The sequence below is a fragment of the Gossypium raimondii genome, chromosome 7 (assembly GCF_025698545.1).
Source record: "Gossypium raimondii isolate GPD5lz chromosome 7, ASM2569854v1, whole genome shotgun sequence".
NCBI lineage: Eukaryota > Viridiplantae > Streptophyta > Magnoliopsida > Malvales > Malvaceae > Gossypium > Gossypium raimondii.
This window is the reverse complement of record NC_068571.1, coordinates 19,959,887-19,979,518: the sequence shown is the minus strand read 5'-3', so window position 1 is coordinate 19,979,518 and position 19,632 is coordinate 19,959,887. Positions and strand designations below refer to the sequence as shown.

General features: G+C 32.2%; 1 protein-coding gene across 1 annotated transcript; it reads right to left on the bottom strand.

Moving 5' to 3' along the window:
- Positions 1-11,104: 11,104 nt before the first annotated feature.
- LOC105771260 (uncharacterized) lies at positions 11,105-12,606 on the bottom strand. The gene has a single exon (XM_012592680.2). It carries the CDS (start codon positions 12,147-12,149, stop codon positions 11,463-11,465), a length of 687 nt encoding a protein of 228 aa, XP_012448134.1. The 5' UTR covers positions 12,150-12,606; the 3' UTR covers positions 11,105-11,462.
- Positions 12,607-19,632: the final 7,026 nt, after the last annotated feature.

Genomic DNA, 19,632 nt, shown 5'->3' with positions numbered 1-19,632 from the left:
TGTAGCGGTAAAATAAAGCCTAATGTGCTATAGCTAAGACGGTCCTAATCAGGAATCTGGAAATCAAAAGAAAAGTTTGGGAATTAGAGACCCTGGGCCTTCAGGTATCACTCCATCTCCTTCTAAGAAGTGGAGCAATCGCACATTGTGATCTCCATTGCTGAAAAATTCCAATGGGTAGCTTTTTTACTGACCTAACTACAACCCTTTTCTTCAATAATAGTCTTCTGCATGAATAAGACTAACCAAGGGAAGAATAAAAGAAAAAGGAATAAAGGAATTACCTTTAAAATGAATCAAAAAGTAGAGAATAACGATTTCAGAGGAAGGCAACGAGGAGAGCTAGGGATTAGATGACTTTGGCAAGATGTTGAATATATAGTCGTAGTGTCTGACTAATGGGGCAACTTGTTTAGAAAGTTATTTGAAAAAGGGGAAAACAGTTCAGCTTCTCTGATAAATAAATGACATCTGCCGCAAGGGAGAGAGGAAATGATTTGACGATCAAAAGTCCAAAATACTTAACCACGCACCTGGTGAGGAAATGTTGTAGCCTATTTTTGGAGGGACCCTCTTAGGTTAGAAATTTCGAGGATGAAATTTCCTAAGTGGGAGAGAGTTGTAACACCCTGCCTAGTGGATTGCTTAAGACCGGGTAGGGTCCAAAGAAGAAAGAGTTAGAGAATACGCTCTAAGTAAAGTACTGCAATTGACTATGAAATTAGTCCGTTATCATAGGGGCAAGGGATGAATGGTTAGGATTGCAACAAATGTCAAGTTAGCATAGGGGCAAGGGCTGTATAAATATAAAAGTATCAGTTACAAAGAGGAGAGTCTACCTTTTTTTTCTTCGATGAGCATTTTAGCTTATGCTAAAGGAAAACCAAAAGAGACACTTAAACTGAGGCTAGGAAATGGATCTAAGCTCAGAGATGCCCCTTGTCAACGTAAGATTCAAGATCTTACACGCTACGATGCCTAAGAGCATATCTATATGGCTTGGCAAAGCAAGTATGGCAAAGTTTTACTTAGAAATTATGGTGCTCAAAGTGCAAGAAAATAAGCTAGATGAACAGATCATGATGAGTTCTTATGATTTCTCGTTTAAGGGTTGTCGATTTACTCGATGGAAGCCAAAATTTGATGTCTAAAGCTACTGGTGGAAAATAGTACGAGCTTAAAGGTGAGAGTCTCATGAAACTCTACATAGACTCTTGCATGTATCACACGTATGTTTGCATGTTTGTATGTTGTTCTCTTTTATAGTAATTGTTTTGTACTACGAGAAAGATGAATTATTGATGATAGAGCATGCGACTTTGCATGATGCTATGCCTCTACTATAAAAGGAATGTATGCGATGAAAGCATGAAGAAAGATATACAAGTGCGAGATGCTTCTGATATGAAAAATATATGCATGCATGAATGTGGTTGAAGCATGATTGTCTCTATATAAGAAGTCGAAGTTGCACATTTGAAAATATAAATGCATAAGTGTATGAGTCAGTCAAGCATGAGTCTGCATGATGAGTCTACTTGCGTGTGAGCCCATTAGGACAACAAACACGAATTCTTATAAGGAAAGACCATGGTCATAGCAAGAAGGCCATATAATGTAAGACCTAGTCATGGTGGGGCATCATATGGGGAAGTGAAGACCGCATAGTGTAAGACCTAGTTTGGGCCACTTTTTTTATTATACATGTAAATGACCCTAATATTTTGATTAATTATGAAAATGATCCACTTTTCTGATTATACACGTAAATGACCTGAAATCTATAGTAAAAATTGGTGGAGCCAAAGAGTTTGGCGCCACCAACATGCCACATTAGCAAACTCCAAAAAAATTCATTTTTTTGTGGAGCCATATAGAATGGCGTCACCTGTATAAATACCAGGGAAATACTATTACTTCTAAAAAATTGAGGGGCTTTAAAAAAATCATTTTTTGGTACAGCCAATGAGTTTGGCGCCACCACTTTTGGTGTGCCCATTTTTTTTTAATTTTAAAACTATAAAAAATATTTTTTAATGGTAGAGCCATTCTAAAGGCACTACCACTTTATTACCAGGGTTCTTTTAAATGTGTTCTTTTTTTAATTTAAAATTTAAAAAAAATATTTTTAATTTAAAATTTAAAAAAAATATTTTTTATTTGGTGGATCCATATAGAATTGCGCCACTAGTGTACTGTATGGTTGTTTTTTAGATATGTTGTTTTTTTAATCTAAAATTTTTAAAAATGATATTTTATTTTGGTGGAGTCATTCTTTATGGCTCCACTACCTTGGTTGTGCTACATATATAGATATTGTTGAGGCTTTTTTGTAACAGTTGAACTGGAAGAGAAGAAAAGAGAAATTGTTGTGTTTAGTAGGAGAGCTCAAAAATCCTAGTGAAGATGAATAACTCGGTGTTTTTAGTATACGTTTTTTTTATGGTGAAATTGTAGAATGTGATTTTGGTTGTGTATTTCAAGTTCAGTAGAGAGTAGGTTTGCGATTCAATAAAACTGTGAAGCTGGAAGAAATGGAAAGGAAGACTAATGCGAAAATAGCTATCCATTATGGAAGGGAGATGTCCAGATTATTTTACAAGTTTCTAATCTGTACAGATCCTTTGAAATTTTGTGAGATGCAACTGTTAGATAATGATGACTTGGGCACTATGATGGAAATATAGTGGTTGACTGGGAGTGATAACACCCAACCGGTTGAGTTATTTATTGAGTTAGCGGACCTAGAGCCCGTTGAGAATGTTAGTCCAATAAGTCAACCTTACGGGTTTGACTTTGAACTTAATGTCGGATGGACAGATCAGTTAAACTGTGGAGGGACATCGTAGATGCACGAAAATTTAAATTATGGTGGGAGTTCGTAAAACAACCCTACCCCGGGTCCCCATATACAAATACATCCGAAATTGATAAGCACTAAGGCAGACGTTGAAGAAGGGACCAATAATGGTGAAGATTCTAATCAGGATGTTGAAGATTTTAGTGACCTTGATATTGATGAGGTTCCAGACAATATCGATGATGAAGACCCGAATGAGGTTTAAGATGCTCATGCCCGCTCTTTCAGTAACCCGAGTCGTGGCATTTTTTTACGGAATAACCCTGGGGGCGACATGTTGAGCGTAGATCCAGATGCAGCGCATGCATCTGAATTCCCTGAGTACTCCGATATAGTCCCTGCTTACATATTGGTGTCAAATTCGCAGTTGGAAGAGTTGTTCGTTGGGCAACGGTTTGAGCACAAGGCGGACTGTGTGTTTGTCATCAAATAGAACAACATGAAGGTGTCGATTGATTACAAGGTTGCCAAGTCTACACCGACATTATATGTTGGTGAATGTTGGAGAGCCGACGATGGATGTGGTTGGCGGGTTTGGGCTACATTTATAAGGTGGACTCAACAGTGGCAAATACGAAAATTTAAAAAAAAACATAAATTAAATATAATTAATTATTACATTACAATAACTACTTTTAATATAATACATGCACATCAAAATAGTTATAAATACCTTACTTGTATTTATCTTGTATTTATTAACTTCAAAACAAATACAACTCTTTTTTCTCTTCTCTTCTCTTCTTCCTCTTCTTCTACTTCAATATTTTTAGGGGGGACCAAAGCCCCACCTTTCCTTTTAAATGGCCGTCGATCGTCTCTTCTCTTCTCCCCTTCTACTTTTTTAAGCCATTATTTTTTAAACTGGCCATGACCAGTCACATCGCTGACATGGCTGATGCGTTGTGACCTATTAGTATATTTAGTTTTTAACCCTTTCATTTTTTATTTCTTTTAAAAATTCCCTAGTTTATTTTTTTTACAAATAAACCCTTTCTCATTTTTTTCCAGTCAATTCAATCCCCCACTTTCTTTTTTTTTTCTCTTTTTTTTGCTAAACTTTCTTTATTTTTGGTCCTCTGTTTCTTTATTTCTATTAAAATGTCCCTTAACAATCTTTCTTTAAAATGACCTTTTGATTTTCTTTATTTCACATTACATAAATGATTTACATGAAAATTATACTTTACAAAATAACTATCAATTTACATAATTCAAAAATATATTTTACAAAATATAATTTTACATTTCAAACATTCTAAAATAGTATCACTTAACTTACCATATTTAATTTTAAAACACGAGCAACTTTCTCAATACTAAAAAAATTTAAACGATTTTGTTCAAAAGCGACAACATTTTATCTTACAAACAAAACATAATTAAATAATTTTGTTCAAGACTAACATCATTGTGTCTTACAAATTGAAAATTAAATTGTTTAATTGTAAAAGGAGTGACTTTCTCGGTGCTATTAAATTGTAGCCCGGATGTTGCCGATATTGATGATCTCACCCGTGCAATTCGATTTGGGATTCCTTAAAACCTTCAAACATCCATTGACCTAGGGAATCTCAAATAATCTACATGTTAGCTGCAAACTAGAGGTGCTCATGGGCCGGGCGGCCCGGCCCGGCCCGACGGCCCTTTGAAATATGGGAGGGTTTGGGTAAAAATATAGGCCGAAATATGGGCTTGGGCAAAAAACGAGGCCCGTTTAGAAAGCGGGCCAGCCTCGAGCACCACTTTTTGACTGGCCCGGCCGATATAATAAATATATTTATTTTTTTTAATTTTAAAATATTTTTACATACTTTTTTAATTTTTTTTAAATTTTAAAATATTTTTAAAATACTTTTTTTAATTTTTTAAAATTTTTAAATTAAAAATGGGCCGGGGCCGGGCCGGGCCCGGGCTTATGATTTTTTTCCCGGGTCGGGCCTGGGCAAAATCTTAGGCCCATATTTCGGGCCAGGCCGAAATTTTTTTATGGGCCCGGCCGGAACCCGGCCCGACCCATGAGCACCTCTACTGCAAACCAATTTGAACCTATTATCATTCTACCACAGCTAGGGGTGAGTGCTCGATCGAATCAAATTGAATCGAATGAAAAAATTTCGAATTAATCGAGTTGACGAATCATATTTTATCATCCTAACTCGATTTGAAAATTTCTCGAATCAAGTCAAGTGAGATGGAATTCGAATCGAATATATTTGTTCGAGTTAAATTAAAAAATATATTTTAACTACTTATAATCACTGTCACCCACCGTAATTAAATTTGTTATTAACTTTAATCCCCTTATAATTTATTTATTAATCTTTTATATCTGAGTTAACTTTTTTGCTTGCTTAGTTGCTTTAATTATCTTTTATTCTTGTCACTATGTATTTTGAAATTAAAAATATATTAAATTTAAAAATGTGATTTTTAATAAAATTATTTTAAAGATAAAATGTGAAATTGATATCAACATAAAATTTTAACACGAATATTTTATGGCATCATCAATAATTCAATTTTAGCAAAATTTATAAAGATTCAATATGATAAAACAATTCAATAATATAAATAGTACAAAATGTGAAAAATAATTTATTAATATAAATAGTAAATATAAATAAAATTATTATTATTTAAGTTTATGATTTTTGTTTGGATGATTTTAATTTTTATTTGGGTGTAAATGGTGAAAAGTAAAATTTTAAGGAGAAATTAAAAACTTTTGGAGGTTGAGCGAGTAAAATGTTGGGGGGAAATAAATGGGAGGAGTAAATTTTTGGGAGGGAAATATTAAAAAGAAAAAGAAAAAAAAAGGCAGGGGGAGGGATGGGTTTGGGGTAGAAGGGGTGGGATGGGAGGGAGCAAAAGTTATAGGGAAAAATTGGAAGGGAGTAAAAGTTTTGGGAGGAAAGTGAAAAAGGTTTAGGTAATAATGTAAATTATTAGTTTGATATTCAGTTTATTTGAATTATTCGAGTTATTCGAATTCGAAAACCAAACTTGATTCGAACTCGAAATTCGAAAAAAAAATTGAGTTGACTCGAATAACTCGATTCGTTTAACTCGAAATTCGAAAAAGTATTCAATTTTTTCGAGTCGAATCGAGTTTTACTCACCCCTAACCACAGCCAACAAAAACACTTCCATAACCAATTTGAACCCGTTACTGAATAAATAAGTGATTTAAATTTACCGGTGCTGGAGCTCCACCGGATTATCATTAAACAAAACATACATTCAAATTAAAAATTTTACTAAATAAACAAAAACACAAATACAATAAAAAAAAATGCTCCTCATCTCTTTATCATTCATCCTCTAACAAAATATAAGTAAAAAAAATTCCTTCAACTCAATTGATCTGCCATTAGGGGTTATATATATCAATTTGGTCACACTAAAAAAAATGGCTCCACCAAATAAAATATTATTTATTAAAAATTTTAATTTAAAAAATATATTAAAAAAACTTGGTAATAAAGTGGTGACACCAAGCTCTTTGACTCCACGAAAAAAGGATTATTTTTTTAAGCCCCCTCCAATTTTTCAAAAATAGCAATATTTTCCTAATATTTATACAGGTGATGCCATTCTATATGGCTTTACCAAAAAAATAATTTTTTTATTTACTGACGTGGCATGTTGGTAGCGCCAAACTCTTTTGCTCCACCAATTTTTACTATAAATTTCAAGTCATTTACGTATATACTAAAAAAAATCATTTTCATAATTAATTAAATTTTTAAGGTCATTAAAAAAAAAGCCCCATCTAATACTTATTAAGCAATCACTCCTAACAATAATTGACCTCACTATTTACATTTTATTTTATTTTCGAAAGTCACTAATTACACTTTATAATGTACCAAAACAAAAAACACATTTTTAATTTAAGAACTTGTATTCCAAGAGCCTTCGTTAATGTTCATCATCGCTTTCAGCATATATCTAGCTATAAAGAAATCTTTACTTTTATTGACCAAAAAAATAATATCTTTATTGTACAGACCCATTTTGCCCTAGCCCAAACTCCCAATACCCAAACCATACCATAAGCCCAAAATCTAAAAGCCTAAACCCAATACACCAATTACCCTAGTCCATGTTCAGAAAAGAAAAAAGAGCAAGTAGCAGCAACCCTAGGGGCGCCACACCTAGGGTCTTCCCCCACCAACCCTCTGCCACCGACGCCACCGGCTCTCTGCCACCAACTCTTCTGACATCTGCAAGGAAGAAAACACGCAAAGAACAGTAACAAATAGTAGCAACAAAAGCAAAAAAAATATTGTAACAAAATTGGCTATAAAAGCCATTCGAAAATGTAAAAAGGGGGCTTCTTTTTTTTTTGAAAAAAATTATTCAAAAAATAAAAAGAAAACAAAGATTCAAAAAAAAAAGCAAGCAATAAAAGGTTTTTTTTTTTCCGATCTGATTCTATTTTCATTTGCACTTTTTATTTTTATTTCTTATTTTTCATTTTTTCATTTCGTAATAGCAAAAAGAAAAGTAAAAAAAAAAAAGAGTTCTTTTACCCCTTTTCGTCGTCACCGAAAGAGTACGAGGAGCCGAGAAGTCGCGCAGAAGGAGAGGGGAATTTTCCGGCCCGGAGAGGGGTAAAGGAATTGAGAGTATTTTTAAAATTTTTTTTTGAAAAGAAATGAGAAAATGAAATTTTTTGGAAAAAATTTGGCTTAAATAGGGAAGCAAAACGGCGCCGTTTTGCCCAGCCCTTTAAAACACCCAAAACAACGTCGTTTTGAGTTACCCAATCCGGCCCGACCCGCTAGCAGGATCCGCGTGTTTTTGCTTCGGTGGGATAATTTCGTGTGCAGTCCTTCCGATTTGCAACGCGCTGCAATTTGGCCCTTTTTCCTTCTTTTCTTTTATTTTAATTTAGCCGCATAATTTTATTTTTGTTTCATTTTAGTCCCACTCAGTGTGATGTGTTTTGGAGGGCGGGTTATCTACTGTTTTGGTCCCCCTCCCTTCGCGCGCGTCACAAATTAATCCTTTGCCTTATTTTATTTTTGATTTCTCCCCTGGGATTCTGTTTTATTTTCAATTTAGTCCTCGTTATTATTATTATTATTATATTATTATTATTATCAAACTAATTAATTTATCATTATTAAATTTATTATTATTATTATTATTATTTACTCATTTATACATTTTAAATTTTAGATTTAATATATATATATATATATATACATACATATCTTTGATTATATATATATATATATATATGCATACTTCTATACTTTATATACTTTATAATTTTTATATATACGTTATACATATATTTTTATAATATATATATATACATACATGCCTATACATGTACATATTTTTATAACTTATTTATATATATGTATACATACATACTTATATATTCTATATATTCTATATATTTTATAATTTATATACATATCTATATATATATATATTTATATACATTTTTACGAATATATATACATACTTATATGTTTTTTATTATAAATTTTATATACGTATACGTTTATATATATATACTTACATAAACTTTTATATTTAATAACTTTAAAACATATATATATTTTTCATATTTTATAATTTGATGTATATACATACACATATATTTCCCTTATATGTACATACATATTTTCATATTTTATAATTTTATCTATTTTCTTTATTGTTATTATTTCTTTACTTTATGTTCATTTATTTATATGCCCATTTTTTTTTATGTTTTAGTTTCTTATTTATTTATTTGTTATTGTATATACATGAATGAATTGTTCTTTTTTTTTTATTATTTTTTTTTGCTCATATTATTTTTATTCACATTATCATATTTATTATTCCATTATGCATGTTAACACCTTACTTCAAAAAGGAAAATTATTCTAAATAAGGCAATATTTTGCGTTTGGAAATTCGAGAAAACGTGCCCTAATGTGCTGGGTTTCGATTTTTCGTTCGACCAAATAGCTAAATATCCTTTTAAAATTTCAAAGTAAGGCGATATTTTGCGTTTGAAAATTCGAGAAAACGTGCCCTAATGTGCTGGGTTTCGATTTTTCTCGTTCGACCAAATAACCAAATATCTTTTTTAAATTTTGAAGTAAGGTAATATTTTGCGTTTGGAAATTCAAATAAACGTGCCCTAATGTGCTGGGTTTTGATTTCCCATTTGACCAAATAGCCAAATATCCTCTTAAATCTCAATCCATGTCATTTGAGTTTTTTTTAGGATCGTACTTTAAATCTCTTTAAAGTTTTCAATATTCGACATTAAGACATTAACTAATCAACTAGATACTAATTTTTGGGCGTTACGAGGGTGCTAATTCTTCCTCGTACGTAACCGACTCCCAAACCCGTTTTTCTAAATTTCGTGGATTAAAATCGTTGTTTTAATAAAATCAAATCGTTTATTAAAAACAATCACTTGTTAAGGTGATCCGATTACACCTTATCAAAAAGGATTGGTGGCGACTCTCACATTCATTTTCATTTTTCAAAACCCAAGTCGACCCCGTTTTCGTCAAAAAAATGGTGTCAACATTTATTATTCGAACTCTATTTTATTAAAAAAAACATATTGAATATGTGCGTCCAACATATTTTTTTATTATTATTAAAATATATGTGCATGTAAAAGTATTTCATTTATAAACAAAAATTGTATCAGTTGGTATCATATTATGACTATAGATGTGAGTAAAATTCGATTACATTCGAAAAATTTAAAAAAAATTAAATTTTAAATTATTCGAATCAAATTAATCAATTTAATCAAATCAACTTGAATTTTTTTAAATCGAATTGAATTTTTAAATTCAAATAATTCGAATAAATCAAATATCAAACTTTTTTACGTCTCTTTCTCCCCCTCAAACCCTCTTACTTTCTCAAAAAAAATTTACTTCCCCTAAACCTCAAAACAAATTTCCTTTTCATTTTCTTCAGAAAACTTCCACTTCTCTTAAACCCTCAAAACTTTTTTCCTTTTACTTTTCCTTAAAAATTTTACTTCCTCCCAAACCCCCAAAACTTCCTTTTGTTTTCCCTCGAAACTTTTTACTTTTTCCAAACCCAAATTTTATTTTCGAATTTATGTGTATTATTTATATTATAAAATTGAATTTCACATTTTATACTATTTATATTATTTAATTATTTAATTATGTTGAAACTTTATCAATTTTCATTAAATTTGAATTATTGATGATGCCATAAAAATATTCGAGTTAAAATTTTTGTTAGTATTAATTTCACATTTTATTTTTTAAAAATCACATTTTTACATTTAATATATATTTTTAATTTCAAAATACAAAATGGCAAGAATAAAAAGAATACTTAAGCAACTAAGCAAGAAAAGAAGTTAATCAAGTATGTAAAATATTAATAAATAAATTATGAGGGGATGAAAGTTAATAACAAGTTTTATTATGGTGTGTAAATTTGATAACGGTGGATGACAGTAGCTACAAGGACCCAAAATCATTTTTTTAATTTAACTCAATCAAATATATTTGGTTTGATTCAGTTCAAATTTCATCTCACTCGACTTGATTCGAGAGAATTTCAAATCGAGTTAGGATAATAAAACGGGATTTATCAACTCAATTAATTAGAAATTTTTTTCATTCGATTCAATTAAATGCTCACCCTATATTAATTTCAGTTGGATATTTTGGTCCAAACGGCAACTATCTACTTGATTAAGGCCTAGTCGAGAGAGGGCTTTTGTTAGCTTATTGCTCGGATGAGTTGCGTAACAAAATCGAACAGAAATATAAAAATGTTGGGGTAAAAACCACGTTAAATATATATTCAAACATGGATCTTTCAAATAGACGATTAAACCAAAAAGAGAGAAAAAAAGGGCATGTTTGTATTGTACCTACACCTAGTCCGAATGAAAATTTCGAACTGTAGTTATTCTACCAGGAGACCAAGGATAGCAGATCAAAAGAAAACATGAAGCAGCGGCTTCTGAATAGCCTTATAACGAACATATATAATGGGCCGGTTTCAGCAAATTAGTTATCTCCAGGGACCCACGAAAATGTTTAAGATGATGATTTATTGTAAAAAAGAAAAAAAGAAAATAAGTGGAGGTCCATCAAATTGGCAATGGCGTGTGATTCTTTCGATAAGAGAAATTAAAGGTCTCTTTGGTATAAGTGCTTTATGGGGGTATCCAAAGCTTAATTAGGAGCAGAAGCTTCAAAGTTCAAAATAATATTAGAACTTAAATGTGGCACACTGGCAGCTTAGATTTTCTGAATTTGTAAAAGTTACACCAAATACATGTGTGGATCAAAAAATACTTGATCCATATTAGAGGAAGCATGCAAAAGATGATCTTTTTAAGCTTCAGGGATTTAAATTGCGGTCGCGACCTCGTTTTCGGTCGTATTGCGTTTATCGCGGTTGCGGACATAACTGATGCTATTGCGGTCATTGCGGGTATCGCGATCGTGAATTTTAAAAAAATTTCACACAACTTATTATAAAATATAATAGCGGTTTCGACAGTAGCGGTTTCAGACGGTGCCGCTATCGCTATATAACGGCCGCTATTTCGATAACGGACCGCTATTTAAATTCCTGTTTCAATCTCAAAACTTGAACATTTGATGGATCCCATGGAGATGTCAATCTCAATCAGGTTGTCTTCTTCATTCATGTCATTGAGTTCTGCTAATAGCTCCATTAGACTCCGTTGCTGGAAAATGCATTCAGGCTTTGAATCTGTCAGTTTCTGATGCCTAATATACTTAGCAGCCTCTTCTTCTTTGCGACTAACATAATGTCCTTCAGGAAGGGAGATTTCAATGAGGCTATCCTCATCGGATATCGACCCGTCATCGGAGATATCGGGGGTTCGATCCGTGCTGTCTCGAAACGGCCACTCCTCTCCCGAATCTTCTGTTGTGGACTCTTTTTCAAATAAGACATCTGGTGATCTGAGTAAGTAGCCATGAATCTGATATGAACCACTTCCGCCTTCTAAGGCTTCATGGTGTTGTTTTGATGCCAAAATATGTTCCATTTGAGGTGAGGTTCCATGAACCAATTTCTGAATCTCTTCTTTGGCTGATTTCTCCACTAATTTAGGCTTCCTCTTACAAAATACGAACAGAAAGGTTGACAAAATCAAGGCTGTTGATGTGAAGACGATGGATAAGGACCCCAAGAGAATAAATGTTGCAAATGCGAGCAGTGGAGCAACAACAATCCATGACACTACTCGGTTCTTTAGGAGATCAAACAAAGGAGTAGCCATGGACTAGAAAAAAGGGATCTGATATGTAATTATAAGCTGACAAGAACAACTATACAAGGAAAAAGAAATGCAAGTGAGATCAAATAGACGATTGAAGCTGAGTAAAAAGATTATACAACTATCTACTGGGAAATGAAGATATGAAAAAGGCTGAAAAGACAATGACAATGAGCATATATTGATGTATTGATAAATTTGAACTAGATTTTCAGTGTTAGACTGCAAGTGAGAATGAAAGGAATTATTCTACAGGGCTTGTCAGTATCTTAAACTTTCATTTTTCTGCTAATTTCTGGCAAAAGGCACTAATCCAAAAGAAGAAAAGACTTTCATGGATCTAAAAGAAACATAACCAGGAAAGGGAAAGGGGTTTTGTAGGACATACATACATATGATCACACCAATTCAAACAAATAGTAGTAGTACCAAAAAGGCAAGAAGGAAACCAACTTGCCAGTTTCGCCTGTTCTTTTCTTTTTTTTTTTTTTTTTTGCTTGCTACTGGGGTAAGTAAATTAGTAATACCTGTAGTGGTTTGCAAAGAGGAAGCAAGTTGAATATAAAGAAAAAGATTATGGTTTTTTTGCTTGCTACTGTTTTCCCTCTATTGATTTACAGCCTCAAAAGCTTGAAAATGATAGAAATCATGTGCACCTATCTGAGCTTACATATGGCACTTTCCCTCCAAAAAAACAAAAGCCCGTAACATATATGGGATTATTATATATTATTTCTCAGCCCAATCCCATTTTTTACTTCAACCAACCCCGAGAAAAACCCTATTACCAGAACCAGAAAAAGCATACTATTCAAAGCTTTATTTGTTGCAATGACATCATGTCAAGACTATAAGGAAATGCTCTCAAGCTACTATAAGCAAGTACAAGTAATTAATAAAGAATATATTGATGCAAGACTGTTATAATGATAAAAAAAAAAAGTCTAGACAGGGGAGAAGAAAAGTTGAGATAGCATGGGCTTTTTCTCCATTATTAAATAAAAATAATATCTAAAGCAACCAAAAAGGAAGAATATTCACTGTATAATGATGACTTCCAATAGTTCAAAGTGCTTGAAATATCTGAACTAATTAAACATGTATGAGTTTGAGTCGAAATAAAAAAGGAATCCCAAACTTCCGTACCAAAAGTTTTTGTTTACTAATACAATATATAGTCACTGCATAGACAATTTGAAGTGCTTCATTGGGTAGCTGAATGCTTTATGAGAAAAATACAAGAATCCCTTTCTTTTTTCCTGGTTTCTTCAATTAATAGAGCAAAGCCAAAGCCCAGAGGAGAAGAGAAGACCAAAGGAAAAGGAGCTTTCCAACTTTTTAAGTTTATAATAAAAAAATGTATTTAACTATTGTTTCATTGTCCTTGATTTATAATTCAGCGTAGTGCTGTTATCAAGTATTTTGAAATGAATTAAATAAAGATTAGCATTACAGGTAGGTCATTCAAGTTTCTTATCTAGAGTTTTAGTGAATTAAAGAAACATATATATATATATGGTTACGCCACTGACATATATACCCTAGAAATGACTTGGAGCTCTAAGAAAGACTTCTTTTTTGGAGATTGATATAGTATTTTAGTGGATTCACGCCTTTAATTGAATTTGTTTTTAAAGCATATGGCTATGGAAATAGGATAAACCTACCAACACTCTTAGCTTAGCAGGCCCACTCTCTCGTTTAAAGCACTGCAACGCCTTGCCGGAGGTCGGCTACTCCATCCCAAATGCTGTACATATATACATATATTTTCTCATTGAATAGGGAGTTTATAGATAATAAAAGATAATGCTGTACATATTTGTGTGTGTATATGCTTATGTGTACTCACGCTGGAAAAATCAATTTATGGTGGTCTGAAATTAATTATCATTTTTATATTTTTAATAAATATATCGGTTGAGTTTTAGTATAAGTAGTACCGTTGTAATAATAATAATAATAATAATAATAATAATAATAATAATAATAAAAGATAGATTTAAATATTTTAAGCCAAATAATTATAACAATCTATAATTTACTTAAAATATGATATACATAATGCAAATGAATAGAGCATGAATAAAACAGTTAAATAATTCGACGAATATAATTATAAACCATGTTTATCAACTTAATCATCGAAACAATTTATATACAGGAAAATTAGAAAAAAAATATGATGGTGATGGAAAAGAATTATGGAAAGAAGAAAAATTATCGAACTTGTTTATTAACTTAATTATCATAACAAATTATATCGTTCATAAATATTCCTAGCCTTTTAGAATTTCAAATATTAACAAAATTAGGTTAGGCAGGCTGTATAGGGTAAATTAATATTATTGGAACAGCATTTGTCTCTAAGAAATCCGACCGGCCTGCATGTTACTCAATGTTAAAAACTTTAGGAATGTTTTACGAGGGCAGGGGACCATATCTATTTCTTCATCAGTGTTTCTTTGCAATTTGCATTTCTTTTTTGGGGGGATTTTAGGTAATCTTTTGTCTTCAATCCTGGGCTCACATTTTCTGCTTAAAGTTATTTTGTCGGATTTTTTTTTTTTTGAAATTAAACCATACAATTATATTTAAGAGGTAATGTCTAAATGCAGAGGGGATTTTATGGGTCTGGCATGGGCTTCGGCCCTCTTAAAATGAAAAATTATCATTTAGGTTTTCTAAATTTTTTAAAATTTTAAATTAGTAAAGGTAAAATTTTACTTTTGTTCCTCTAAAATTATAAAAATTCAATTTAATACTTTAAAAATTATAAAGATGTAAACTATAAAAATTAAAATTTCATTAGGCTCCCTAAAAATTATTCTGAATTTGCCTAAATGCCTTGTATTCAATTTAATATTTATAACAAACCAAAATTACATGCATTATATAGATATATATTTATATCATTAACTCGAATCAACTCCATTTTATTTTCAATATGATTATTAACTTAATTTGAGTCATTGAAAATAATCATACTGAAATTTCAAGCCAAGGCGTTATAAAATAGAACCCCAAGCAATTTTAGATTAAAGAAAAGTTGATTTCTCATGAAACTAATTCATACTCAATACTCATAATTTACTTGCACCTAAAGGAGCTGCCTTGATTATGGAATGTTGTAAGTAGAGATGTTTTGGCTTTATCATCTTCCTGTTCCAAAAACACTGCAAAATTTGAATTTTGTCTTCAAGTTGGGAGCTTCCCTTCATTTTGCTGTGCACTAAGTTTAAAATTGTAACCTTCAATTCTATGTTGATTTGAATTTTCATTTTTTTTTAAAGTGTTGATGCAATTTAGAGTGTTCATATTTGATATCCACGTTCCACTTAAGTTATAAAACCTTAATACTTACCCGTATTCGATGGTCACATCCAAATTTCAATTGCCATGCAATTGAAATGTGGACTAAAGATTCCCACTTCATCCATCAATTTCCATGGCTAGGAAGCTTATTCTTTGAAGCTGCTTAAGAGCTTTCACGGGTGATCACGGTTGGTTCTACATTCGATTTTCAATTGAATTGGATGGTTAAATCATCAAGAAAGTTTTTTTTTTTTTTACAAAAAAGCTTAAATACTAAAAAATAAAATATCAGGAAAAATTATATTCTCAAAATCCAAAGAATAAATTAATTAAAACCTAATTTTATTGTTTTTTAATCGATTTTTCGTTTCTCAATTTTCTTTTGAAACAAATTTAGTTAGTCTGCTAATGTTCCAATTCAACTTTTATGTTTGAACCTCACATCAATTAGTTGAACTAGAAGGTACAATCTTATGTTTGTTGGAAAAATATGAATTTTCTTTTTGGAATCTTTGATGCATATTTTCGATTTGTGAAAGAGGAGTTTTGAATCATAAAATTATGATTTTTTGCTCTACCCCATAAGACCTTTACAATGAGATATCATATGCTCAAAATGGTTGAGTGATAAATGAAAAATTGATGCTCAAAGTAAGCTACTTGTGAATTATGTTGAGGAACATGAAAAGCATTAGTCTCACATTGATTGGGAATCAAGTGTGGAAGTTGTATCTATATGTAAACCAACTTAATAATTATTGAATGACTAAACTAATGTTCTTTCTCGTGTGCAAGGGGGGTGCAAATCCAAGTCCATCAAGTTTGGCGTTGCACCTGCATGACGTGAAATGTTCGAATCAATCGGGCCCTCTAGGCCTGTGGGTATTTTTAGGCCCAATACATTTTATTTCTTTTCCTTAGCAAAGTATTCAAATTTAGAATTAAAAGGTCAATGTTAATGTCCTTTAATTCAGATGTTAATTTGGATTTAATGGCATTAATTCACGACGTTATAATTTCAAATTAGTCAAAATTTCCAATAATCTTTTTTTATATTGAAAATAATCAGAACAAAGAAACAATGAATTCTGATAATTTCGTCTTAAAATTTTTCTCTCCCAAAAACTATTTTCCGGTGATAGAAAGAAGGCGCCTAGTTCATTGATCACGCAACTATGCTGTTGTGGTGTTCATCTAGTTGTTGTATCCTAGTAGACAATTGTCCGACGTTTCTTCGGTGTGAAAGGAGCAGTCGAATCTGTCTTAAGGAGACTGTGTTCAATAGGCCTCAACTCTGAATCGATTTCCAACCTATTTATAGTAAACATTTATTTTAAATAATATTTTACTTGTTATTCATGTTTCGATCTTGTGATTTATTTGATTTAAATTAATATACTTAAATATTTTTTATTACTGTGTATTTGTGCTAACGGTAGTGCTACAATGTTATCCATCCTAAGAAATTAAATAACAGACAAGACAAGTTGTTAAGGCAACATTCTAAGTGTGACTTGGTAGTGTCTACTACCATCTATCACTACGATAGTGGAGTAGCACTTATCATATTTGGTGTTGTCAATTTATTGAAATAAAATCTTTAGGATATTAACTTAGTCGGTATTTTGAAGATATAGAAGTCCACCTATGCAAACCAATCTGTTACCCTTCAAGATTGGATACAATCCTTGAATTATGGAGATTTGTTCGGTTAAGTTGGAGTTTTGCTAAAAGATTGAAGCTCCATCAGATTGTGTTTTATGAGACTATTACTATATTATCTTTGCTATTTGTAGCTGTTAATTACAAGAAGTTGCTTTGCATTCAATCACTAGTGTGTTAGTAGCCTAAACTGATATATATTTTTCGAGGCTTCTATAGGTTATGTATGAGAGCATATTGAGAGCACTATATTTGTTCATTGTGGAACTGGTTGTGTGAGTGCAATTGAAGTGTAGTGTTTACAATCTAAATTCTTAGGGGGATTTAAAGGTAAGTGTTCTAGTCTTTAGGAACAAAGGTGAGATCTTTATACTTGAGGAGTGATAGAGTGTAATAGAAATTTAAGAAAAAAGTATACTTTTATTCTTATCTTCAACACAAGATCTAAGAGTATTTATGCACAAGCTAATCAAGAACTTAACAAGCTATAACTAGGCTTCATTTATTTCTGTTATACAGTTATTTATCTAATATTCCCCCTTTAGGTTTTCTTTGAAAAGAACTTGCACACACAACATTCAAATGATCTCTATACCGAGTAAAAGCTCCAACAGTTAACGATTTAGTCAATGCATTGACAACTTGATCACACCTTGGAGCATGATTTACTTGCAATTGACCGCTTAACACATTTTCTATAATAAAATGCATATCAAGATCCACATGTGTAACTTGAGCATGGAACATAGGATTTGTAGCTAAGGACACGGCACTGGAATTATCATAGTAGACAACTGGCACTCCTCAAACTTTGACTCCAATCTCATTTAGCAGCATACGATACCAAGTTAACTCTGAAATAGCATTTTCTAAGCTTCGATATTCCACCTCCGAAGTCGAATGAAAGATAACACTTTGTTTCTTTAATGAAAACCAATAATATTTTCACCAAGATACACACAAACATCAAAAGTAGACTTGCGATCTTCAAGCGACCTCACCTAATCAGCATCAGAAAAACCAAAAAGCCTGACATCTGATGGCCGAAACACCTATAATCTATTATGCCTTGAATGTACTGAAGAATTTGCTTCACTATTGTCTAGTAAGTGTCATATGGGGCTTGCGTGTATTGGTTGACCTTATTGACATCAAACGAAATATCAGAATGAGTCAGATACGGATATTGTAAGCTACCAACAACTTGTCGATACAAGGTTCCATTTGCAAAAGGAGAACCAACCAAGGAAGTGAGAGTTGGAGAGCTAACCATAAGAGTACTCACTGGTTTGGCACTCGCCATGTGAGCACGCTCAAGCAACTCACGCGCATACTTTTTTGAGACACATGTAGACAGTCGTTATAACGAACTACCTCAAGTCTAAGAAAATAATTCAGCTCCCCCAAGTTTTTGAAGGCAAACTATTTATCAATACCTCTAATAACATTATCAAGCTCAAAACAAGAATCACCAATTATAATTATATCATCTACATACACAAGAATGAATACAGTACCCGACGAAGTATGTTTAAAAAATAGAGAAAAGTCAACTTTCGAAATTTGCAATTGCATACTTTGAATAAGGAACCCTCGAAGCTTTTCAAACCAAGCCCGTGGAGCCTGTTTAATGCCATATATGGCCTTCTTCAGTAGACACACCAAAGGAATCCCATCACTGCTACATATCTCAAACCCCGATAATTGTTTCATATAAATGTCTTCAGCCAAATCTCCGTTCAAAAAGGCATTATTGATATCGACTTGACACAACCTCCATTTGTTTGACACAACTAAAGCCAAAATCGTACAAATTGTGTTGACCTTCACAACCGGATTGAATGTCTCATGATAATCTAACCCCGGTGTTTGTGAAAACCCTTGAACTATAGGTCTAACTTTGTTACAAGCAATACTGCCATCTGTATTTTTCCTGACTTTGAACAGCCATTTATAGCCTACAAGAACTCGATCAACTAGTTTTGGAACTAACTCCCACGTATTATTTTTAATCAACGCTTTTAAAAATCATGAACTGCCACTTGCCATAAAGGAATGGTCATGGCTTCATGAATATCAACAAGTGTCACATCATTGATAGCAGTAGTATACACTTTTGGCTTGTATGTACCAACCTTACTTTATGTCATCATTGGACGAGTATTAGCATTAACACTAACATGTTGCTTAGTAGCTGAAGAAGAAACCTGCTCCTCAAGACCCCCTTGTGCACTTGCTAACTCATTTTGATCCATAGTTGGACTTGTTATCTAATACCCCCTACCCGTATTCGTCGCCAAAATAGGGTATTAGGCATTACCAGATTTTACAAAATAAATTTTTCGTATTACGAGTTAAATACTATTCATTTATCGAAACATGTCATGACGTCCCTTGGATGGGCCTCCGAATTCCAAAACATACATCGGGACCAAACCGAGATTAAATCGAAACCAAAAGAAATTTTTCGCAAAATTCCAAAGTTATTTTTTTTGAACTCAATATTACC

What these genes read in the sequence shown, in the direction of transcription:
- LOC105771260 (XM_012592680.2), bottom strand. Translation starts at nt 12,149, where the DNA reads ATGGCTACTCCTTTGTTTGATCTCCTAAAGAACCGAGTAGTGTCATGG.